Below are 24,167 nucleotides of genomic sequence, written 5' to 3'. Positions count from 1 at the left end.
CCCATCGGCTTCTTGGTGCCCCGCAATACGACAATAAATATGTCGTGGTGCAACCCATTGTTGTCCACCCCAACTCATGCTCTAGAGTACACAAACCCGCGAGCCCTGTTAGTGTTACGGTAACACAGTTGCCACTCTTTGTCTGTCGATGAATACATCGACTGCCGTGGGTGGACAGCCTGTATCAGTGGAGGATGGCTTCCATTTCGCTCTCACACGCTCGACCAACTTCAGCGGTACCGAACTGTCGGGAGACGAGCAATGGGAGAGGAGGAAAAAGATTGTCGCGGGGGTCTTCTTCAACAGACGATTTGTTCCAACATATCACCTCGTCATCCTGGGGGTAGTGTTCCTACTGTCTGTCGCCCACTGGTGGGCTTGGTCGAACAAAAGACGCAGTAGGAAGCGACATAATCGACGACGTGAAGCTGTCTACAACAAAAAAATTGAGAACTCAAGATCCGACCAAGCGTCTCCAGGCTCAAGCTTTAGCACAGCAAACCCTTTGGACATATCTCCCAGCTCTTCGAGCAGTAGCACGACTGACGAGCTGTCAAGACCATCACCGAAGGAGCAAGACAATGAAGAAACACCACTCCTCGGGGGTAGTCAATCTCGGACCGCATCAGGAATGATCCGGACCAGTTTATTCTCGTTGAGAGCAGCTGCTATGTATCAACCAAGACCTATTCCTGCGTTGAACAAAGTGCTACCTGCAAACGGTGCTTCCTTAGCTGTACTCGCTTTTATTGGCTTGAATATATTCTATACGTTCTACAGAATACGCCTCGAAATTCAAGACTGGTTTGTCCTGGCCGACAGGGCAGGAATGCTTTTCGCTGTCAACCTCCCGTACCTATATGTTCTAGGTGCCAAAAATCAACCGTTGAAGATTCTTACAGGACGGTCTTACGAATCTTTAAACCTCTTTCACCGCAGGCTAGGAGAAGTACTTTGCCTGCAAGCCTTATTGCATGGGGTAGGTATGATGGTGTCCTGGTACTTGCTTATCAGGCCCAATGGATTCGGCCTTGTTCGATTCTTAACGGAACGCCTTATTATTTACGGCCTGGTTGCCTTTTTCGCATATGAGCTACTGTACTTGACGTCTTTAGCCAGCTTCCGTCAACGATGGTATGAGCTTTTCTTGGGCTCCCATATCATTCTACAGATCGTAGCACTTCTTTTCCTCTATCTGCATCACCCGACAGGGCGGCCATACGTTCTGGCTTCGTTGGCTGTATATTTAATAGACAGGTTAGTTTATCGACTTGCTCTCAAGAGAACCACTCTGGAGGCCTACGCAACGATCATGGAAGATGATGAAACTGTCAAGCTATCGGCTAGCATTCGACTAGCACCGTCAGGATATTGCAGCAAACTGTTTGGAAAACATATTAAGCATGGATGGGAGGCAACTGATCACGTATTCGTCACTGTTTCAGCGCTGGCTCCTCATCATCGATTGCAGGCGCATCCATTCACGATTTTGTCTAGAGCGCCAACGTCAAACGAAGACGAAGCCCAACTCGTATTGCTGATTCGTGCCAGGGATGGGTTCTCTGCAGATCTACTCATGCGAGCTCGCTCTCACAGAAAGATGGCAATTCAGATTGATGGTCCATATGGTAGTGATCATGCTCGTAGCGTCCTCGAGCATAGTGATCTCGCTATTTTAATCGCTGGAGGCAGTGGTATCGCTGTTCTATGGCCACTTGTTCACTACCTGCTGGATAATGCCGCGTGTGAAGATGTGGAAAATGCCTCACCGACTTATCTTAATAGGCCGAAAATCGTTATTGTTTGGGTCATACATAAAGGTGAGCATATTGAGTGGCTAGGAAGAGAAGTCCTCGCAGATGCCGAGAATAGGGGGGTAGAGATCATCATTCCGAGGGCAACGGAGGAGGTTGGGCGCCCAGACTTGCAAGACATCATTCAACAGATAGTGAGTGCTGATGCGGCCGGAAGTCATAAGAAGCAGAGCATCGGCGTTGTTGCAAGTGGTCCTGATAGTATGGGTCGTCAAGTACGTAACACATGTTCAGGAATGGTCAGGAAAGGGGTAGATATCGATGTCACAGTTGAGAAGTTCGGTTGGTGATGAAAGTTGAGATGGGGTTAGACTACGATTTATGATTTAGCTGCATTAAATGGGTGTACTTAGACAGAGGGTGGCATTTCTATACGGTTATGGGATACAGGCGCATTGGATTATAGACATATTTGGTTCTAGAACTTGTGGGAACGATAGAACTGGTTGTGGACTTGACATGGTGACCTATGTTGGCGATATATGGTATGCGCAAAATGCCTAGGATGTGTTCTCTTGTATGAGGGAGTAGACTGATTTCTAAACGTTTAGTTTTGGGAAATAAATTTAGTAGAAAGTCGAAGAGTATGTGCCTTCTTCCATACATATAATATGCAAACTACCTGGTATCTAATGTACTTGCGTGGCATGCATCAAGCACTTTTTATATTTCTTCGTAGAACCATAATTCCACAAAAGCAACACCAATCAAATCATCTAAACATTTGCAACAAAACAGAATCCCCCTCCCCCCTCCCCCTCCCAAAATCCTTATCCATTTTCACAATCACGAAATTTCCCCAATCACCTCACAATCACACTAGTCTTATCCCATCCGAAATCGCCTTTAACCCAAAACAGTCTAGAACCCTTCCTGCGATATGCAACACAAACCCAGTCTTGTTTCAAATATTTATCGAACTCGGTGACTCGAATCGTCTCGCTAATCGTATTGGCAAGCACTAGAGCTTAGTGTGTGTAACAATGATTGTTTTACCCCTGCAGTGGAGGATTAGGGGGACGAGTATTTTGGTTTGGATATTTTTGACTACACTATGGGGGGATATGTTGAGGCTTTACTAGATAGTACTAGGTTGATTTGGTTCTGGGGCTAGATTCATTTTGTCTTACACGATGGGCTTATTCAGCTCGATCATTGCATTGAGAATTTGTTATGAGGCTATCTTCGACTTCAAGACTGACCTGGTCATATGGCTGGAGTGGACCGATTCATTTCAGATTACTTACTTTTGTTCGAGCTCACAATAGAAACTAGTAAGTTTGATTTGTTGTTATTTGATTAATTAAGTGAAAATTGTCTCATTAGTTTTAGTACAGCTCATTTGCACAGAGTATACAAGATTAAAATTCCCTATGAAGCACTACCTCCTTCCGCTTAAGTGGCCATTGAATCTGCGCCCGCTGAAACCTCTATTCTCATAGACCGGCTTCTTTTCCTTGGTAGTGCTTGTATTGGTGGTAAGAGCATTCCACATTTCCATGATACCAGCCCGCTGAGCGGGAAGCATGCTATATTGCAAGCTATAGAGGTTCTTGCGGTGAATAGGAGGAACGAATTTACCGGTTGCAAGGCAAAGGAGTACGTGGGGTGATAGGTAGTGTTTGCGGATGCGGTGACCCAGTTGGAAGTATTGGTGGAACATGGCTCTGAATGTGAGGGGAACAGACTAAATGGTGGTGTTAGTCAGAAAATGGTGAGAGGTTCGTGACATCAATTACCTTGAGGTAAATATACGACGTTGGCGGCGGAGTAGGTGAGCTAGGATTAGTTGAGGAGTATTGCTGGGTATCTTTGAGTTCAAAACGGATTCCACCTACAATAAATTAGTACAGCAAGCCAACAGTACTGATAGTTCCACTTACCTGGCAATCGTTGAGAGTCTTTAATTCGTAACATGAGAGCAAAAAGAGGAAAATGGTTCAGGCATGCAAGCAAGGTATCTAGAACAGCTTTGAGCGATATTATTGCCATGCGAGAACATGCAAATGTGAGGTAAAATACTATCACAGTAGGCAGTAGGAAGAAAAGGAGTGTAAACAAGATAGTGCCCAAAAGTAATTGATCGAGGTCGTAATCGCAAGAATCGATTCGTTTTCGCAGAACGTTGTGCTTCTTGCCTCGAAATAATTGGAAGAGCGACAACAGTATGGTATACTGCCAATTAAAGATACGGGCGGATGCCATGTAGAAGGAGTAAATGTGAATCGTCAAGATTGAAACGAGATCAGAGAATAGAGCGATCGGCATGCTGGCTCCGGCGAAGCTAGAAAACCCAATAAACCAAATGAGGTGAGGTAGATATGGTTGGAGAGCTTCTACTAGACCTGTTGCAAATTAGCGATGAAAATTAAAACATCGATGTATACGCACCAGACCAATGGTCAATAACCCATAGGAACAAGTCACCTAAGAAGGCTGCTAGCTCAGTATTGAGTTTGAGTCCAGCAGGCCAACGCATCAACCAGGAGATTGTTCTTTGAAGAGCTGCGACCGAGTACAAGCTAAGTATTTTCCCAATAGACTCAGCTACCCAAGTCGAATTGTCAATAATATAAGACCCAAGGGCAATGCCAATGATTACATCATTGGCAACTAGCCACAGACTATTGTAGAATCTGATGTAGTCTGGATGGCTAGTCGTGATACTCTCCCAATCGTCTTTTCGTTTCCTTAGCGTTATGTACTGCATTGGCCAGTAGCAAAACTGCTGGAGTCGAATCTCAACCTGTTGCGCTGTCGCTGATACATCTTTCAAGGCTGCATATTCTGGCTTGGCTCTCCATTCTAGCACGATGAGAAAAGCCTCAGCAGCAACCCTGTGGCATAAGAGCGTAATTATGAAGCCGCGTCGAATGACGGGATAAATGTAAAGAGTTATTAGGTGCCAAATTGCCATGATCAAGAAATCCCTCATGCTAGTAGCTGATTCAACAACTCTTTCAGAAACGCTCAAGCTTCGCCGTGATCGCCTTCCTACAAGTGAAATGTTCTTTTGTAGAATTTGTTGCAACTCCCACGAGCAATTGACTTGATTGACAATCTTCGGAAGAGCACGCTCTTTATGGGAAGGAGGATGCTGGGCAACAGTATGAAGTTTGAGTTTCTCGACGAGCGCCCTTGTCTTCTCTTGTTTCTTCCTTTCTTCCTTTTCTTCTTCAGCTTCGACACTTCCAGGCGCATGTGTGGCCATCTCCGCCTTATCCCCTAAAGCTAATGAAATTGGATTAAGTGATATATACTGCATTCGATTTGGTATAGGCCGCTCATACATGGTAATCTGAATGGTGCTAGCTCTCGCGCAGGATATTTGTGGCATACGCAACTGCTGGCCTGTTGCGGCATGAATTTGAAGCACTTCCACATCCACATGGGCAGAATTCGAAAGGCCTAGTACGTGCATAGATGGCTGACCACATAGTTCATAAATCCGCGCTATGGGATGACTTGAGTTCCTGAACAATGTCCCAACCTTCAGAGCATTCTCCACACTCAGTGCCTGGTCACTTATCAGCTTGTGCTCTTCGGAAGGAGCCGCGAACCCACATCAACGTCCTCCAGTATAGCGACAACAAATATGTCTAGCCCTGAGTTCCTCCATCCTACTATAATTCCAGAAGCGTCGCTTTTAGGCAAGTCCAACGGCCAAAAGATTCTCATAAGCCCATCATGATCGGGCATGACAACACTCGTAACGCAATGCCTTTAGAATGATCCCCGGCGTCGCAATTGCTCTCTAGCAGATATCCCAGCGCTCGCAGATCTTGGGTGCTACCGTGATGTTAGTTTTGCGTAGTGCGACGGTCCAGTGTCCCTACCAAGTCTGTCTCCCTCGACGCAAGCCGCTCCACTGGTATTATGAACAAGAAGAAGAATAGAGACAAGATGGCGAAACCCTTCGCTGTACGCGCCTAGACCAGTATTAGTCAATTTCACGCACACAAGTATATCCTACATACAACAACGCCGTGGTCCCAAGCAAAAACTGCTAATTCGTAGAGTCGAGTTACAAGATCCCAGCGCGCAGTGATGTAGCCGGCTACGAAAATCGCAAGAGTGAGGACAGAGAATGGGTGCATGAATCTCCTTCTATCGCTGGCGCATCCCTAGCCCTCTCGATTTTCTTGAGCCAAATGCGCGGATCCTACAAGTACGCGCGGGACACGCAGGAGAAAGGGACAGTTTATCTGCGGATTTCGTGGTGGGTTTATAGCTGCGAATAAGCTTCCCACATCATCGATAGGTGGACAGAAATATGCCACACAATGGGAAGAAGGCACTAATGTATGGACATGAAGATGCTTTGGTGGCTCAATTGTTTTAATTGTTTAGAGTTGCTGTTTGCAGAAAGCCGATGAACGCCGTCGGATTCTACAGGGATGAGCTGAGATTAATTAAGCTTCCGGAGCATTATCACGTGTCGAGATTCCCCAGATCTCTTCCCCTCTTTAAGTCTTGGTATATCTGCTTTCGGCCAAGTTCGAAGTGCAATAAATACATCTCAAACTTATAGCGAAGGAGAGCAATGGATAACGAGCTAGGATAAAATTGGAATTGTCTCGTTAATGGCACATGTAATTCTTTTTGTCATCCTATGCTAGAGCCGAGATTTCTTGAGACCACCTGAAGATCGAAACGCCATACTAATGCAGTAGTATACAAATCATACAGCTGAGCTCTGCGACAATTAGTCTTCCATGTAAGAATTGAAGGGGCCACAGAGTGTCTTACAACCCCTCCTCATATGTTGAGCATCATTCTCTTTGTGGTCTTCTCGTGCTTCCTCGAGCATTTTGTCGATGCCTCTCTCTTTGAGAGCACCCTGAGATCATGAGCTTAGTCAAAAATGTTGGTCCAAAGGAGTGCAAACCGTCAAGCACTTCTTGTAGTCTTTAAAAAGATTGGCGCATTCATCCGTCGTACCTTTCCCTCTTAGGTATTCTATACGAGTCAACTTCCAAACACAAAATATTGCCAATAAGTGACGGACTTTCGCTGTACCATTTCAAAAAGCAAGAATCATAACGTCTTCAAAATCATGTTAGCCATGGGATACAGAACCACACGCAGATAGTACTTACTCTTTGACTTCGTTGCATTCCGGAGCAAGCGAAGCAGACATTGTGACTTCGCTACGATTTCCTCCTGTCTTGCGCTCTTCTCGATGTGTCCCTTCGTCGTCGACCTCGAGGTTGATAGGTGGGTCCGGTGCCACGCCGGGTCGGGACATCGGCCTCTCAGCGGGCAGGGGCTAGAATATTTTGTCAGTCGCAAACACTTCAAAGAAAGCAATATCTGCCAACAGATGCGCCCAAAGAGAAAATGGATCAATCGCAGGACTTCAAGTCTCTGCAGGAGAAAGTGCAAGAAAACTTGATTGCTACAACGCGAACGGCTGGTCAGATCTCCTCAGAAGATCTTGGTTTTCATCGATCCTTCAACCTTGAAGTAGGAGACGCCCTTGACGAGCAAAATTCACGGCTTTTAGCTCTATCCACGAAGCTGCTCAAGTCGGCGGCCTCAATATCAGAATTACGCGCTCCGGTTCTTGAAGATGCGGACGACGTGGAAAACAATTGGCGGAGTGTGGTGGACGTAATTGATTCCTTGCTGGAAAAGGCAGATACATGTTTGGATGAATACACTGGAATGATCAAGCGCAAAGAACAGCCAGGTGTCGATCAAGTAGGGAATGCCCGTAGTATGCTGGTATTCAATTGTTAATCTATTATTCAGAATTCTTCGAAAGGGAGATCTTCGACATTGGGCAATGCATTTCGGACCCAAAATTTGGTTAAGCCTCAACTTGCCTTTGACCTTAAGCCAGACAACCACAACGCTACGCTCTGGAAGCCCCTTCTCAATTCAAAACCACATGCAATTCTCTCTCTTGAAGATAGTCTAGATACGGTCACAGATGACTTGGAGCAATTATCGTATGGCCATACCTTCCTTTTTTCTCATCCTACTCTGCCCTCGTTTTTTAAGCCCTTGAGACCCCCTCTAGGTCTTCAAAAGAGAGAACAGATTGCCTCCGGCTTTAGCAGAAGTGGAAAATGCTGAATACCGCTGAACGATAGCTTTGTATGGGTACTGACCGCTGCTCTAGATACAAGCATCCTTACGAGACTGAAATACTTCAACTTAAATATCCAGACTTCGTCTATCAGCAATCCGATCCTATACCCTACCAACCTGTTGACGGCACCTCTGCAACATATGTGGATACTGAGGAGGGTGTCCTAGAAATGTTGAGTGAACTCAAAGGTGCTAGTGAAATTGCTATTGATCTTGAGCACCATGACACGCGTACCTATGTCGGTCTGGTATCGCTGATGCAGATAAGTACGCGTGAGAAGGATTGGATAGTAGACACGCTCAAGCCTTGGAGACACAAACTTCAGATTCTGAATGAGGTCTTTGCTGACCCGAAAATTGTGAAGGTAATTTACGACCCCCCACTATGTCTACTGATATTTTTGTACTAATCCAGTAGGTCTTTCATGGAGCATTCATGGATGTGGTCTGGCTTCAACGAGATCTTGGTCTCTACATCGTTGGACTATTTGACACTCACCACGCAAGTCGAACATTGGGTTACCAAGGAGGAAGCTTAGCGTTTCTACTAAAGAAATTCATTGACTTTGATGCTGACAAAAAATATCAAATGGCGGACTGGCGAATACGGTAGGACTTCTAGAGATCTTAATTTTCTGTTTTTTTACTAAACTACGTAGGCCGTTACCAGAGGAAATGCTATATTATGCAAGAGCGGACACCCACTATTTACTATATATCTACGATAACATGCGGAATGAGTTAGTTGCGAAATCGAACGCTGCAGTTCCCGAGGAAAACAAAATTGAAATCACTCTTCAAAAATCGAAGGAGGTTTCCCTCTTACGTTATGAGCGCCAAATATACAACACTGAGAGCGGTAGAGGACCCGGTGGGTGGTATTCGCTCCTAGTAAAAACGCCAGCACTTTTCAACAACGAGCAATTTGCTGTGTTCAAGGCAGTACATGAATGGAGGGATCAGGTTGCGCGCACTGATGATGACAGTACAAATTTCGTCATGCCCAATCGCGTAATCTTCAACATTGCGAAGGTCTTGCCGAATGATGTAGTGGCTCTACTCTCTGTCGCCCATCCTGTGTCATTTAGTGTGAAGTCTCGTTCCGAAGAATTATTAGGAGTTATCAATAAAGCTAAAGCTGATGGAAAAGAAGGCCCAAGCATGATGGACATACTGCGCCCGGACTCTCTGGGTGCTATTGCTAAAGCGAGTATTCCGTCTCTTGCCGCTAAATCGCAGATTCCATCAGAGCAAATTGTAGCAGTGGTCGACGACAATGAGTTGAGAACCGAAAACTCCACATTCTGGGGAGGTGCGTTTGGCAGCAGCATATGGGATGAAGAATTGCTAGATAAAACGCAAGACTTGAGGCTTGCGGTTCCCTTACCGAAGCTATCATCCGAAGCATTTGGAGCTGCGAATGGCGTCAACCCTCCTGTTCCGAAGTTTGACTCTGCCCCTTCGATGGCGACGTCTCCTGTCGTGTCGAGGGACAAACTCGATGAGCCGTTCGTGCTCAAGCGTGGTTCGAAACGGAAGAGCGAAGCCGTCGAAAATGCCGAAGAAGAAGAAGAAGCCAGCGGTGAATATGACATATCACTCAATGACCTCGAAGAGAATGATACTGGAGACGATGGCCTAACAAAGAAAGAGCGGAAAGCTCAGCGCAAAGCAGAGAAGAGAGCCAAAAAGGAGGCCAAGGCTGCCGCCAAGGCTGCTCAAACGGAGGAATCGGGACCAGAAGAAGAAGAAGAAGAACCTTTCGACTATAACAAAGCCGAGCCTGTATTAAATGCAAAACGGAAGGACGAAAAAAGCATCGGAAAAAGCAAGGGGAAAAGGGGGCAACCACAGGCACCATTCGATCCTTATTCAAAGAGTGCTGACGCGCCGAAGGGTATGAGGAGGGCGCAGACGGAAAGAGCAGGTAAAAGCCATACATTTAGAAACTGAAATTTGTGGCGATGGGACATTGTTTACGATGTATGATGGTTGATACCCTCTGGCATTTGGTGGAATTGAGTAGTCAAATTTAATCGAAAGATTTCCAACTCCTCTTCCTAGGTCGATGCATCGAGCTTGGTAGAGTACAATAGGCACGCCAATGTTCCAAGTCCTTCAATCCTTAATAAGTAAACCTCACCATATGCAATCCTTGCTCGCTGGCAGACAAGTAATTAACAAGGTAGGCTTAGTTTGTGTTGTGCAGGTAATTGAGAGTTGGAGTGGTCCGGTTTTTCTGCAGAACTCGAAGTGATAAAGACGATTTTTCAATTTTACGATTTTTAGACTCTAGATATGGGGAGGAAAATGGTAGCCATACTCGAAACTTTATTTTGCAGCACTCTAACTCTACTTCACTATCTGAGGATGGAGGGGTGAAGTTGTGATATCGTCCTTATCTTAGCGTGCACCGCGCAGGGGTTCTTGTACTTTACGCGACTTCAAGTCGCGTCAAGACGCGACCAGTCTCTCCGAAAAGCCTTGATCTACAGATCATTATATTCGTACCAAATTCTCTAATCATGTCTCAGGCCGTATCGTCGAACGTTGTTACCGACCGTGATCAGAACAACATGGATAATTCTCAAATGGATGCAGATGGTGGTATGTCTGAAACTGCAGGAGAACCTACAACGAGGACGCCTGCACTCGACCAAACAATGTCTTCTACCAGGGTTCCTGTGGATGGCAAGACTTCGACTGAGGTCACAATAACACCGGGTATGAAGCTAGAGGTAAAACTGGAAGACCTCTTCGCAGATGAAGAGTCCGATGAAGAATTTCCCAGCTCTCATAATCAAGATATCATGGCGTCCAGCCCCCCTGAAGCGTCTTTATCGCCAGTGTAAGTCGAGATCGTTCGGCCAAATTCATTCTAACGTATCCAAGGCGCGTAGAGGTACCCTCTAAATTCTCTGACTCGGATGTTATGAATCAGTTTTATAAACGATTATTTCCATGGCGCTACTTGTTTCAATGGCTCAATCATTCTCCCACGCCGACGACAGATTTTGGTCACCGAGAATTTGCATTTACATTGCAAAACGACGCATATCTTCGCTACCAGTCCTTTCCAACGTCGGATCTGTGAGTTCTTTAAACTGCAATGTATGCTAGTACTGATTTCAACTAGGTTGCGAAAAGACGTTCTCAGACTTATGCCATCCCGTTTCGAAATCGGCCCTGTATATACTACGAATCCTCGTGATCGTAAGACCTTACGGAAATCATCAGCTTTCAAACCGCTGGCGAAAGAGCTGTGCTTCGATATCGATTTGACTGATTATGATGACATTCGAACATGTTGCGACAAGGCAAATATTTGTATCAAATGCTGGCAATTCATCACCATGTCTATCAAAGTCATTGACGTAGCGTTACGAGATGACTTTGGGTTCAAACACATCTTATGGGTATACTCTGGACGACGTGGTGCTCACGCCTGGGTGTGTGATAAAAAAGCTCGACAAATGGATGATCAGAAGAGAAGGGCAATCGCAGGATATCTGGAAGTCGTTAAAGGCGGTGCTCAAGGAGGAAAGAAAGTCAATGTTAAAAGGCCACTACATCCACACGTGGCGTATGAACTGTCATTGCCTACAATTGATTCAGCTACTAACGATAACCAGGCGAAGTCTTGAAATATTAAAGACACATTTCCAGTCGGATATACTTCAGGATCAAGATCCGTGGGAAACGGATGCCAAATATGAACGTCTCCTGGAGCTGCTTCCCGATCGTACATTAAATGACGCCCTGAGGAAAAAGTGGAGTTCATCTCCAGGAAGAGCGTCGACAGCCAAATGGGCAGACATTGACGCGCTCGCTAAATCTGGGACAAGCAAAAATCTGGACTCGAAAGCCTTGCTTGAAGCCAAACAAGATATCTTACTCGAATACACATACCCCAGGTTGGATATTGAGGTTAGCAAGCACTTAAACCATCTTCTCAAAAGTCCATTCGTAGTCCATCCGGGCACTGGAAGGGTCTGCGTTCCAATCAATCCAAAGAAGCTACGAGAGTTTGATCCACTGGATGTCCCAACAGTCACTGAGCTGTTAACGGACATAGATGAGTGGCTGCCTCCCGCCGAGGACAAAAGTGAAGGAAAGCCTGTTGCTGATTGGGAGAAGACCCGACTCAAGCCTTATATCGAGCACTTTAGGTTATTTGTTGCCACGCTGATGAAGGATGAGAGTGACGTTAAGGGAAAAAGGGAAAGGGAAGATGCTATGGAGTTTTAATCTACAGCTTGTATGTAAGCATAACGGGCGTTTGGAAATTGGCTTGGAATGCCAGAAACGGATTTTGTTGCCTGCCGGGATAATGATACAATGATATGTACTTGTTGGCAGCTTATGGGTGTGAAACGGGTGGACCTTTTAGACAGGATAATCGTCTTTATCTGCTTCAGTAATTGAGATTGGTCTCGGTCAATAAAGGGTCTGCGATTTTTTGAGAGGTAAAGTCCTCGTACGTGGTCAGAAAAGTCTCCGTGAATGAATGGGTAATTTGAAAGATCTCAGTTGTATCTACGAAGTAACATAGTGGTCGCTCTTGCTAACCGATGAGAGTTCTTTGTGCTCGCAATTTAGACCCCTGAAATATATAGTCTGGAATCTTCTATTTCATATTTGGACAAGCAGTTCGGTAGTCCTTGTGGTGAGTTGGTGCCTTAAGGTATCCATGCAGGCCTGCCCTCGTCGCTTAATACTTTTGTCAAAGCCATCCATCGAGCTCAAGTGCTCAACAGCACATCACAGAACTTTCGACACATAAACTTCCCATACTACCCGGTCAACTCCTCCAACGATAAATCCGGCACATACCATCAATTGAACTTCTGCCCACACGATCGCAGGAAAACGTATCTACAATAATTCCTCGAGCACCGAATCAACCTCACCCTCAGATCATCGAATTGCCCCTCTCGACCTCGACGCGACACTACATCTGCCTCCTCTATCTAAGGTTGACTTCCTAGACGTGGTGATTCACTCTATGAAATAGTTGGCTGCTCATCAATCTCAATAATCGACTCCCTGGACCTGTGCACTGGGTCTTCGTATTTACCTGTCTGCTACCGCGAAACTGCCATTCGACTACTACTCACCCAACTCGAGATATTGTTCAATACATTATGGCAGACGCTCTGACAAATCAACTAGAATCTACAACCTTAGCGTACGTGTTATGCTTGTTTCAATGCGTGCATGTTCACTTCTAACACAAATACAGTGGTGAGGCTGGGCCAGATGATTGGAAGAAGGCACTAAAGGTTCCTGCCAAGGACACAAGACATCAGACGGAAGTATGAGTGAATTACGAATGATCAAGAATGAAACTGACACGCTGTCATAGGATGTTACCGCCACCAAAGGGCTGGATTTTGAGGAATTCAAACTCAAGCGGGATCTGTTGATGGGGATTTTTGAGGCTGGATTCGAGAAGCCATCACCGATCCAAGAAGAGGCTATCCCTGTCGCCCTTACTGGACGAGACATTCTCGCTCGTGCAAAGAATGGCACTGGCAAAACTGCCGCGTTCGTTATTCCAGCGCTCGAACGCATCAATCCTAAAAGCTCGAAGGTCCAATGTTTGATTCTTGTTCCAACCCGAGAATTGGCTCTGCAAACATCTCAAGTGTGCAAGACACTGGGAAAGCACCTCGGCATTAATGTTATGGTTACCACGGGTGGTACAACTTTGCGCGATGATATCGTACGCTTAGCAGATCCGGTTCATATCATCGTTGGCACACCAGGCAGAATTTTGGATTTGGCTGGAAAGAATGTGGCCGACCTCAGCGAATGTCCTATGTTCATCATGGACGAAGCTGATAAACTCCTCTCACCTGAATTCACCCCTGTAATTGAACAACTTTTGCAATTCCACCCGAACGACAGACAAGTCATGCTATTTAGCGCGACCTTCCCTATCACCGTCAAAACCTTTTCAGACAAGAATATGCAGAGTCCTTACGAAATTAACCTTATGGACGAACTGACGCTTCGCGGTATCACGCAATACTATGCTTTTGTGGAGGAAAAGCAGAAGGTCCACTGTCTAAACACATTGTTTTCCAAGCTCCAGATTAATCAATCGATCATCTTTTGCAACTCCACAAATCGGGTTGAGTTGCTCGCAAAGAAGATTACCGAATTAGGATACTCATGTTTTTACAGTCACGCTCGAATGATTCAAGCGAATCGTAACAGAGTGTTCCACGATTTCCGCAATGGTGTTTGCCGAAATCTTGTTTGTTCTGATCTGCTCACCCGAGGTATTGATATACAAGCTGTCAATGTTGTCATCAATTTTGATTTTCCAAAGAACGCTGAAACGTATCTTCATCGTATTGGTCGATCTGGTCGTTTCGGGCATCTTGGTCTTGCGATCAACCTGATTAACTGGGAGGACCGCTTCAATCTTTATAATATTGAGCGAGACTTAGGAACCGAAATCCAACCAATTCCGCAGACCATCGACAAAAACCTCTACGTCTACGACAGCCCAGAGAACATTCCACGACCGATTTCAAACTTCCAGACAAATACCCGTCAGCCTAGCGGAAGAGAACAACCTCGGGAACCTCAACAGCAGTCTGGCAACCAAAGACCGAACACTCAAGGTGGCTATAGCAACGGTCGACAGAACGGCTCAAATCAGAACCAAGGCCAGAGACAACCACAGGGACAGCGTCAAGGCCCAGGACAAAATTTCTCTCGTGGGAATGGCAGGTTCGATCACAATAACCGCCGTGGAGGAGGGGCCCCAGGCGGTACTCAGAGCCGACAGAATCAGAATCAGACCCCAAATGGCTACGAAGGTCAAGGACGAGGAGGGGGCCGCGGCCAACCCCCTCAATAACCAGTTTCACTAAAATTTCTGATCTTTTGGTTTTATATTTTGTACATAGTTGTCTCGTCGTTCTCGATCAAAGATAGACCCGAGCCGGATACTATCTTGAGGCTTTCACCTCTGGCAGCACTACAGCACCTCGGGTCATAGTGTTGGCCTTGTCCGTAATGCGTTGGGTCCTGCGATGGTCTCTTGCTTGGAGTTGGGCTTTGCATTTGTATCATACGATTTTTCTTTTTTCCATTGTACGCCTCTCTAATCTGATGAGGAGCAGCGGACGTCAAAAAGTTCAGCGGCTTTGAATTTGATATCATGACTGGATGGGGCTGGCGTTGTGGAGTATATGGTTGCGTATCGCTCACACGATACCTTGGGCACCGGATATGCAAGAAGGGCATGACTGGCGTCGGCAGAGATTATGTTTTCTTACGGCTTGGACGAAGGCTTATAAAAAGCTTGTGGTTGATATGGGGGAGATTGGAGGCGCGTGAGTTGGGGACTACTCCAACACGATATATCGGTTAGCGGGTGTGGATGGGTGTTCATTACGGGATACCAGATTGTCAAAGATTGTTACTCTTTCGTACTCTCAGAAACGGAAGGGCCTGACAAGGAGGCTGAGGTGGATACAAAACACAAAAAAACGCTTTTTTTGAGAGGACGCTAGTTGAAAAGCATCGGACTCCTATAGAGGATGAGGCTCCATAGTTCGGATTTTCTGCTCGCAAATATTACCTTTTTCTCTCAATCTGTCTTGGGGTTGATCAATGTGCTAGGTCCTGTTCGTGAGCTTTGCCAGCGGTGATTTTCTTTCAGCTGAGTAGGAGTACTTCTACCTGCTTCGGCCCATTCATGGGGAGTTTACATATTAGCGTAGAGCTATTGGGTGAAACTCGTGAAGCTGACGACGAAACGTTGTACAGACGCACTTCTGACCGAGTCTTCGGGTGACGCTTAGCTCGTAGTTGGGTTGCCTTTGGATCTGTCATTGGTCAGGAATTTTTGACTTCGGGTGCTAGAGCCGCTCTCGTATAACCTCTATCAATCAGGGCTGTTGTCAATCATGAAGCTGTGTGCGTGGAAATCGTGAAGTAGAAGTCAAGACCTCCAGATATCCGTTGGCCACCCGACGGTGGTGATCGCTGGGGATTGTGATTACGGCATGACAAGATTTAGGAGTGATCCTGTCAATTCTGCAATTTCTAAAGCCTTTCTGATCAACAGTTGTAGGGGAGTATGCTGTTGAAATGCGGCGCTTGGTTGGCTTTGATGAGTGTTGGAAATAGAGTGAAGCCAGACACGACATCGACGAAAATCTACACTGCCATCACGGCCCTAGGAATCTTCTAAGACATACTTCTCGTTGAATCTGACCAATAGCTAACCATACTCCCACCCTCACACAAACACCACACGTCACCAAGCTATCTCTTGTCCAGTCCTCCCAGACGATGACAACTAATCCAGCACCTCCCTAGATATTCGGAGAAAAGCCATCCGCAAAAGCCAGAAAAGAGGTCATTACCAAGATACAGCCATCTCTGGGTTTTCGAGGCAGCAGATTCTCGGTGCAACGACGGAGGAGCTTGATGTCCTTCGAAATATGCTTCTGGAAACAGGTAGACGAAGACGGGATGCGACGTTGGAGGATGTTGGGGTATGGGGTATGGGGTAGGGACCAGGAAACTACTTTAATGGGGTATCCGAGCTGCGTTTAGAGAATGCTGGGAAGTGGGAAATCAAAATGTGCTTGGATGGTTTTTCTGCCCTTTTCTGAGGTAGGTACTGCGTATGTGACGGTCTCTGCTGGTACGACAAACTGGCAGTACCAGAGTTGGACGTGCTGGGTATGTATGTGGGGTCGTGTGAGTTTAGGCGCGAGGGGAAGTGGTCGAGCAGACGATGGTGGTTGGGTTCTCCGCGGTACTCGTTGTGGGTGAGGTCGTACTGAGGGATCTGGATCTGGGGAAGCGAAATGTACCCCAGAAGAGGATATTCTGGATGTGGGGAGGGGAGAGGGTGGGTTGGGGAAATGCGAACTCATGCGAACGCCTTTGCTCGAACGACAGGGAGTCGTTGCTTAGGCTGAATGGATGTCTCGGAGCGGAGCGAGAGGCGATGGTGGTTTATTCATGGTTTTTGGTGAGGTTTGATGGGATGGTGATGGAGTATAGCGGTTGTGTTATAGCTCGTGATGCTAAAGGTCAATTTCAAGACCGGAATGGTTGACTTTCAGGTCCGTCTTAGTATTAGGTGTTGTGGTTCATTGCTATGGTTGGTATTGGACCATCGCTGGAAGAAGAAGCACAGGAGAAAATAAAATTGAAATAAGATTATGGCTGCAATACCTGATAGGTGGATAGAAGTAAACTGTACGGAGCAGTCTTTACACAACATTCGGAAGTTCTTGTCGAGTCTTTGACCTTACTGGTGGCAATGAGTGATTCCTGTCGCTTCGGTAAGCGAGAACGTTGTTGAACCTGCACGGCGACAAGCGTTGCCTGGATCCATGTTTTCGTGGAGTACGGTTCGAGGACGAAAAAGTCTGTTCTCGGTTTGCATTGGATACTTGGTATGGAAGCCAAAGTCTGCAACGTCCCAGATGGAGTTGACTGAATGTCCTTGCGCTGGAAGGAGGGGGAGGGATCCTGAAAGGGCCAAGCGAGAAGCGGAAAGGGGGGCGTGTCTCTTCTACCGTTAGCGCGGCAGTCGACGGGTTACTACGTGGATTATTAGGAATTTAGGATGCTGACAATTTGTCTGGCGCTGCATGGCCAAGGGGACTGAACACAATGGTACGGAGTATTGTACCAAAGGTCATCCATTACCGTAAGACTGTGTGGACGGGGCCTCGAAAATGACCTTGGTCGAAGGGGTCGTCCCGGGCCCGAATGCCTAGGCTTCCTTCTCTGGTCTGGTTCTGGGCCGTTCCGACGTTGCGTGCCTTTCCTCTTACGAAGTATCAACTTACCAAGGCTCTGATCCTTCTGCGACAGCTCTGACAGCTCTGACAACTGCGGGTGTTCATCCTCGCCTGACGGCAATGAGATGATCCTCCCGGTCGTTGATGGGACGAGCCGTGAAGCCACATGGGCAGGTGTGCAGAGGCGTGCAAGGTGTGCAGACGGAGAGCCATACATTCGGCTAGCACGTGAAAATAACGCTGGAAGGATAATCGTCTTCTGCTGCAAGTCTGCAACGCCTGCATCGACTAACAGCCAAAATGAGGATGGTGTTGACGGTGACGGGGGCGGTGAAGATGCTACCACCGACTAGCCAGGACCAGGTGGTAACCTTGGGAGGAGGGAGGGAGGGAGTGAGTAGTAGGCATGGCTTATCACTTATTTCCTTCACATATATCATGGCCGTTGTGTCCACTTGCTCATCCTCTCTGGCCGTCGTTGTTGTTGTCCCTCCCATGTGCCCCCCGCTGGATCTCGCTTCTACATCTATGTCCGCACCGCATTTCTAGATTCTAAGGAGAGAAGCCGGTATTGTTCATGCTCCCAATAATCAAGCTGTCCCTCGGCCATACCCCTTTCCAAGTTACCTAGGCATGAGAAGCAGTGCTTGGTAAAGAATTCGCCGCAAAACAACCAGGACGCGAGTCGTGGGCAAATACCGCCGGACCGGCACTGCACTAGAGCTTCAAAAAGTTGCCAGAACCAAGAGCAGATCCACTCCTCCCAACACGGCCACGACGGAGGACAAAACCCACGACATTCCACCTGGCGTGGTGTTGTTTGTCGTCGTCGTCGTTGCTCTGGTACGCGGGCTTCTCGTCTGTATCTGTATCTGGAATTAACCTTCACGGCATCGCGCAGAGAGCCAGCGTCCTGGCACCGGGCAACCCAATCATGTCCTCTATTGTAAGAGAACCCGCACTTGTTCCTTCTCCCAGACATCCACAGTCAAGAGAATGCTCTCCCTCCCGTGCTGCACCCGGGTCAGAGACGGCGACTGACATGTGTGCGACTACAGTTGTGTCTCGCGCATTATTGCGATACTCACGGCCCCACGCCCTTGATGGTCACCGAGGGCCTGCCTGTGGGATGTACAACATGTTTCGAAGACGACGAGGCCTTTGGCAGCCGGCGACCTAGTACCAGCTCACGCTCGCTCAATCCTCAGGATGGGTTGGCGGCAATTCGTGGCGGGAGTAGGACCAATTCAACGTCCTCGGAAAACAAGGAAAACAACGTCGAGCGCAACACCCTACCAAGTCAATCTCCGAAGATTCCCTCTACCTCAGCAATCGAAACGCCCCCAGAAAGTCCTCGAGTCGCGGCATTGCAGACGGGCCATGGTGGCAACTCCCATAGACGCGATTCGAGTTTCCGCAAGACCTACGACGAGAATGATAAGAAGCGAGCGATCCCCTGCGAGAACTGTGCTCTTACATTACCAAAGAAGACGAAAGAGGATGGGCCTACAAGCCGGACAGACTATAGTGGTCCAATCCTGCGAACTCGCAAGCCTTATGAGAGAGTTGTTGCGCCTATGGAAGAGCCATCGCCTCCTAAATCCGCAGCTTCTTCTGATTCGGAAGCCGATGTCACAACGAGAAGATCAAAGCGATCATACCCTATGATTCGAGCCACAACCTCCTCGAGTAATTCTTCTTTTGGTTCATTGAATTCTCATGACCATTACGTTGACTACACTTCTACTCATGAACCCTTGGCTTCTACATCTTTCTCTATTATCCGACAGTCGTGTCTACGAACACTCTCTTGCGAAACGCTGCCGCCATCGAGCCAGTATATGCCGAATGCAGCATCTCCCACCTCGCCATTCCTGAACAGTCCCTTCTCGAATGGTCCTACTCCTTCAACGACCACGTCTTCAGGCGGACCTATCTTTTTTGGAGATCCTCTAGCTGGCTACACCACCGCCTTTATTTTCAGAATCCCAGATCCTAACGCTCGAGGTCGGCGCCGTGTTTACGCGCTCATGGCACTGTCAACACATCGTGAGCGTCTAGCCATGCAGACGTTTTCCTTCCTCTCTGTCGCTTTCCGTGAGCTAGCTGCTTGGATTCAAGCACTCGCAGAGAGCGAACTGGAACGATCGGAGAATGCCAATTCCTCCCCACGGATAGGCAACGGCGAAGGTCGGCAAAGCGCCTTCAACACACCTCGAAGCTCATTTCTTCAGGGTCGTAATCGCAGCGGAGATGGCAAATACGCTGGCATGAGTCTCCAATCCAGAGGCTTGGCCGAGCTTGTTGGTCTTCCAGACTTCTTCATTGAGCTTCACGCTCGATTTGTTAGACTACTGATTGAGTTGAACGTCGTGATGGGCGTTTGACGGCATCATTGGCTTAAATTAGTACGAATACATGATTGGATGAAACTCAGGATCTTATCAGAGATCTGGATACAAATGTGAGAAATCTAGGTTAGGGATTTCTCATACCCATTTCAGACACGAAAAGCTTATTACCACACTACGAACAATCTTAGCTTTGCGCTCAGCCAAGCTGACATGTTGGAATCATTGGACTGAATGATAAAACCGGAAACGAAATACACGAGAGAAATGGTGGTAATGATTGACTGTACAACAAATGATGTTTTAAGCGTGCATTTTGGCGTTCTTTGGGGGGAAGCGAAAACCGGGAAGAGAAAATGTAAAGGCCTTTGTGTCTTGTCGGGTTCTGAAGATATGATAGCGTTTCAGCGTTTTTGTAGAGGTTTTGTACGTCCCGGATTGGGGATTGATGGCGTTTCAAGCTTTGTGGATTTGAAAGGGGAGAGGGATGATACCACTGTAGCATAGGCGAGTCTGCTAGCGATTAGTTGAATTAAGTTTTCTAAGAGACATTTTGTGTTTCTGAAATTTGTTGTTCTCGTGTATATAACTACCGCATGTGTCTTATCATTTCATCCATGTTCCTGTATGATGTATCCCTCTGTTCATTTTCTGTAGTAGCAGAATGAACACTACTCCGGCTCGTAAAGGATCGATACTGGCTAGACTTTGCAATTGCGAGTTAGCATCTTACACGGCGGACTTTGGATCAACGAAGTAAATTCTCGTAGGCTATTTTGATTGCAGGAGGTTTGCCAGGGAATGCTTGATAGTCGCTGTCATGGGTTTTAACTATCCACAGAATGGACTCTAGAGTCTAGGCTGATATTTGGGGCACGAAGACAGTGGGAACAAAACAACTGCTTAACAAGGGGTACGATACTCGTTGCTCTCTCAATCTAATGATACAGAATCGTTAATAACTTAGAGGTATCTCGAGCATATTAGGACCAGAGTTGAGTGGGTGGCTATGTAGTGTAGATGCATTCATAATACCCGTACAACGACGAATGTAACTGATCAAAACGAGTAAGAGTTTATAGATTTACATCATCTAGTGCCTACTGATCATAGCTAAATTACACAACCATTGCTAGCCACCTTATTCGAGCGCCACATATCCCCAGAACTCCCTGCCCGATTCCCAACAAAATTTATTTTTACAACGCTTTAATACTCTGAAAGAACGGATTAGCAAGTAACTTATCATCGCCCTTCACAAGTTCCCGCATCAACCCAATCTTCTCATCTTTGCTCATCTGCTTCCCCTCACAGCCCGCTTTCCATCTGAGCAACACATCCTTAAGCAGCGCACTTCCCGTTTCCACATCCTCCTTCTCATACTTGACCGTCGCACCCTCATGCTTACTCGTAAAATCCTCCAGCTCGTCAGCCTTCCTCTTCGCCATATTAACGACCTTCTCCGGGAACCGAACGAGCTCGGCGACGTGGATCCCGAAACTCTGATCACAGATTCCGTCCTCGACCTTGTACAGCAAAGTAACCTCGCGTTTGGCTTTGCCGTTATCGTCGATGTGCGCAACGACGTGCAAATTTTGGACTTGTGGGTAGGTGTCCACGAGCGCTGTGAGCTCGTGGAAATGAGTAGCAAACATGCTGAAACATCCGATTTCTTTGATGATGTGCTCGGAGATTGCCCAGGCGAGCCCGAAACCGTCGTATGTGCTGGTGCCGCGCCCTAGTTCGTCGATGATGATGAGGGATTCCGAGGTAGCGGATTTGAGGATGTTGGCTGTTTCCAGCATTTCCGCCATGAACGTGGAGACTCCTTTGAGTTGAGAATCGCTGGCTCCTACTCTGGCAAGGATACAATCAAATATGGTTAATTCAGCTTCCGAGCAAGGAACGAAACATCCGATCTGTGCCATGAGTGCTATCACACCTATCTGGCGGATATAAGTCGACTTTCCTCCACAATTTGGCCCGGTAATGATGAGGAATTGGGAAGACCCTCTTTCGAGAGTCACATCGTTAGTGATAAATTGTATGTCGTCTTGCATTTCCATGCATGGATGTCTGGCTTCCTTCAATATAGTGCTGCCCTCACCTCGAGGGTGCATTTTTGGCCGGACGTATGATGTAGGAGCGTGTACCGAACAGTGGGCAAAGCTGACAATAACGTCCAAATGTGCGATTACACCAGCGAGGAACTCGATCACCGGACAGTATGAGGCAGCAACACTGACTACTTCATTGACCAAGCTACTTTGCGTCCGATTGTAGTTCTCAGCTAATTGGTCAAACTCTCTTCGACAACTCTGCAACTTGTGTGTGGTGAAGAATACACCGTTCTTCTGCGTGGAGCATTCTTGATATTTCTTATTGTTCCGTATGCAGCCAGCCTCTGCTCGAGTAAGACGCATACACCAGCCATGGACCTTGTGATTCTCCAGAAATAGCTTTTTGTCGATTTCCTGACCAAGGTCTTTACTTGCTGCTCGATGTTCAACGTCCATCTCGTGCCTTGACTTTTCTAGCTTTCTCTGAATGATCCGTAAACCGTCGTCGAACTCGGGCTTGATCTTGTATTCGTGATTTTCCATAGCTTCCAAATCGACCGTTGTCTCAACCATTTCTAGCAATTTTGCAAGACTATCTGAATAGTCCCTAAGCTTAATCGTGTATGCTTCATCAAGAGGGTTTCGATATTGTTCATCAATTACCCCTTCAAGAGTCGCGATAATATTCGGCAACCTCAACACAACCTGATATGCTCGAATTACATCCTCCAGGTTGGCCATCTTCCTCTGAAATCTTTTGGCTAGTCGATATAGATCTGGTATTGATCGAAGATGCTCCTCTTGCATAGTTTGTCTTAGCTCTGTGTCTTCGACAAATGCCTCCACAAGTTGTTGTCGTTTCTCTATTTCATCTTTGCTCATTAGCGGCTGCTTTAGCCATTGCGCCATCAATCTGCTTCCTATTGGTGTTTTACAGTGATTGAGAAGACCGTATAGAGACATGGTCTTCGAACCATCCCTAGGTCCCGGCATAAGGTTAAGAGCTTTGAGAGCCGAAGCATCGAGTTTCATAAACTGAGAAAGGTCGTGTTGATATAACTGATATTGACCAAAATTCGAGTTATCATGCATAACTCCCAGGTATTTTATAAGCGCAGCTGCCGACCCCATAGCAAGCTTGAGATCCGTCTGAGGCAATATGCCTGCAGACTTTTCATCCTTGAGCAGTCTGGCGAGATCCTGGTCAATGTCTTTCGTGCCAAAATCGCCTCCCGGGCGCTCGGAAATAGCAATGCCACAAGAATCAATGATCGCTCTGAGTTTCGCCATTTCCACGTTTTTGTCACCTTTGTCGACCTGTATCAAACATTCCTTGACTCCTAGTTGAATGAGTAAGGATTCGAAATTGGAATATAAGTCGTTGTCCAGAAATTCCGAAACACCCAGTTCGCGAACACTCGCATCCGCAAAACAGACTCCAACATTTCTTGCCTCTGAAGCTTTCGCGGAAACCTTTACCGCTAGTATGATCGGGGCTGCGTCAAATTGGCCTCCTAACTCTTCCTCGATGTCCTGTAAATTTCCGGGTGACGCTTGTTTGCTAACCTTCCAGTTCATTCTCCCTCCATTGCTTGCCCAGACTTCTATTCGCTTCCCAAGTCTGAAGAGTGCCTCGCGCAGAAAATTCCTGAACACCGTGATGGACAGTGTGACTGACGGGAGGCCTGTAGAGTCATTCTTGCCGAGCTGTCGCAACACTGAGGTTGTTTTGTAGACCTATTTGAATGTTAGTCAAACGAAAGGTTTACAGTAGTGAAAGCCTAACCGTCCGGGCAATAAACGAAGCATCATCTCCATGTGCCGTATACCAGTCCCCTCGATCGAAGATTCGTATAGTATCATCGTCCTTGGCAGGTAAATTCTTGAAGAACTTGATAAAGCTGGACTCGTCGTCAACCTGTGAGCGCTGTCAGAGTGGCGTTCAACAATCAATATTATGAACATTTACCTTCAATTCGGGTCTGGAAGACATTGTAATTGTGAAAAATGAAAAGCGAATGTATGATGAATTTATATCAAATGCAAGGCGCTGAACAT

At 46.8% G+C, this 24,167-nt stretch overlaps 8 protein-coding genes across 8 annotated transcripts; 5 read left to right on the top strand and 3 right to left on the bottom strand.

Moving 5' to 3' along the window:
- Positions 1 to 148: 148 nt before the first annotated feature.
- On the top strand, positions 149 to 2,104 carry GLAREA_01962 (Ferredoxin reductase-like, C-terminal NADP-linked; the record flags this gene model as incomplete). Its single annotated transcript, XM_008089178.1, has 1 exon — positions 149 to 2,104. The coding sequence occupies one exon, from the start codon at positions 149 to 151 to the stop codon at positions 2,102 to 2,104; it is 1,956 nt and encodes a 651-aa protein (XP_008087369.1).
- A 1,091-nt stretch (positions 2,105 to 3,195) lies between these two features.
- GLAREA_01961 (uncharacterized protein) lies at positions 3,196 to 5,911 on the bottom strand (the record flags this gene model as incomplete). The annotated part of the gene is made up of 6 exons (XM_008089177.1): positions 3,196 to 3,501; positions 3,554 to 3,648; positions 3,698 to 4,159; positions 4,206 to 5,331; positions 5,651 to 5,743; positions 5,792 to 5,911. The coding sequence occupies 6 exons, from the start codon at positions 5,909 to 5,911 to the stop codon at positions 3,196 to 3,198; spliced, it is 2,202 nt and encodes a 733-aa protein (XP_008087368.1).
- A 608-nt stretch (positions 5,912 to 6,519) lies between these two features.
- On the bottom strand, positions 6,520 to 7,062 carry GLAREA_01960 (uncharacterized protein; the record flags this gene model as incomplete). The annotated part of the gene is made up of 4 exons (XM_008089176.1): positions 6,520 to 6,654; positions 6,703 to 6,773; positions 6,823 to 6,860; positions 6,914 to 7,062. 4 exons carry the CDS (start codon positions 7,060 to 7,062, stop codon positions 6,520 to 6,522), a joined length of 393 nt encoding a protein of 130 aa, XP_008087367.1.
- A 92-nt stretch (positions 7,063 to 7,154) lies between these two features.
- On the top strand, positions 7,155 to 9,863 carry GLAREA_01959 (Ribonuclease H-like protein; the record flags this gene model as incomplete). Its single annotated transcript, XM_008089175.1, has 5 exons — positions 7,155 to 7,517; positions 7,569 to 7,768; positions 7,942 to 8,275; positions 8,329 to 8,519; positions 8,570 to 9,863. The coding sequence occupies 5 exons, from the start codon at positions 7,155 to 7,157 to the stop codon at positions 9,861 to 9,863; spliced, it is 2,382 nt and encodes a 793-aa protein (XP_008087366.1).
- A 572-nt stretch (positions 9,864 to 10,435) lies between these two features.
- GLAREA_01958 (Prim-pol) lies at positions 10,436 to 12,158 on the top strand (the record flags this gene model as incomplete). The annotated part of the gene is made up of 4 exons (XM_008089174.1): positions 10,436 to 10,758; positions 10,803 to 11,000; positions 11,047 to 11,493; positions 11,543 to 12,158. The coding sequence occupies 4 exons, from the start codon at positions 10,436 to 10,438 to the stop codon at positions 12,156 to 12,158; spliced, it is 1,584 nt and encodes a 527-aa protein (XP_008087365.1).
- An 896-nt stretch (positions 12,159 to 13,054) lies between these two features.
- Positions 13,055 to 14,784, top strand: GLAREA_01957 (P-loop containing nucleoside triphosphate hydrolase; the record flags this gene model as incomplete). Its single annotated transcript, XM_008089173.1, has 3 exons — positions 13,055 to 13,098; positions 13,153 to 13,225; positions 13,276 to 14,784. The coding sequence occupies 3 exons, from the start codon at positions 13,055 to 13,057 to the stop codon at positions 14,782 to 14,784; spliced, it is 1,626 nt and encodes a 541-aa protein (XP_008087364.1).
- A 3,848-nt stretch (positions 14,785 to 18,632) lies between these two features.
- Positions 18,633 to 20,085, top strand: GLAREA_01956 (uncharacterized protein; the record flags this gene model as incomplete). The annotated part of the gene is made up of 2 exons (XM_008089172.1): positions 18,633 to 18,644; positions 18,757 to 20,085. The coding sequence occupies 2 exons, from the start codon at positions 18,633 to 18,635 to the stop codon at positions 20,083 to 20,085; spliced, it is 1,341 nt and encodes a 446-aa protein (XP_008087363.1).
- Positions 20,086 to 21,248: 1,163 nt separating this feature from the next.
- Positions 21,249 to 24,102, bottom strand: GLAREA_01955 (DNA repair protein MutS, III; the record flags this gene model as incomplete). The annotated part of the gene is made up of 3 exons (XM_008089171.1): positions 21,249 to 23,846; positions 23,896 to 24,027; positions 24,079 to 24,102. 3 exons carry the CDS (start codon positions 24,100 to 24,102, stop codon positions 21,249 to 21,251), a joined length of 2,754 nt encoding a protein of 917 aa, XP_008087362.1.
- Between the last annotated feature and the right edge of the window lie 65 nt (positions 24,103 to 24,167).

This window comes from Glarea lozoyensis, assembly GCF_000409485.1.
Source record: "Glarea lozoyensis ATCC 20868 chromosome Unknown GLAREA7, whole genome shotgun sequence".
Classification (NCBI taxonomy): Eukaryota; Fungi; Ascomycota; class Leotiomycetes; order Helotiales; family Helotiaceae; genus Glarea; species Glarea lozoyensis.
The sequence above is the reverse complement of the archived record's forward strand: the minus strand, read 5'-3'. Positions and strand labels throughout refer to the sequence as shown.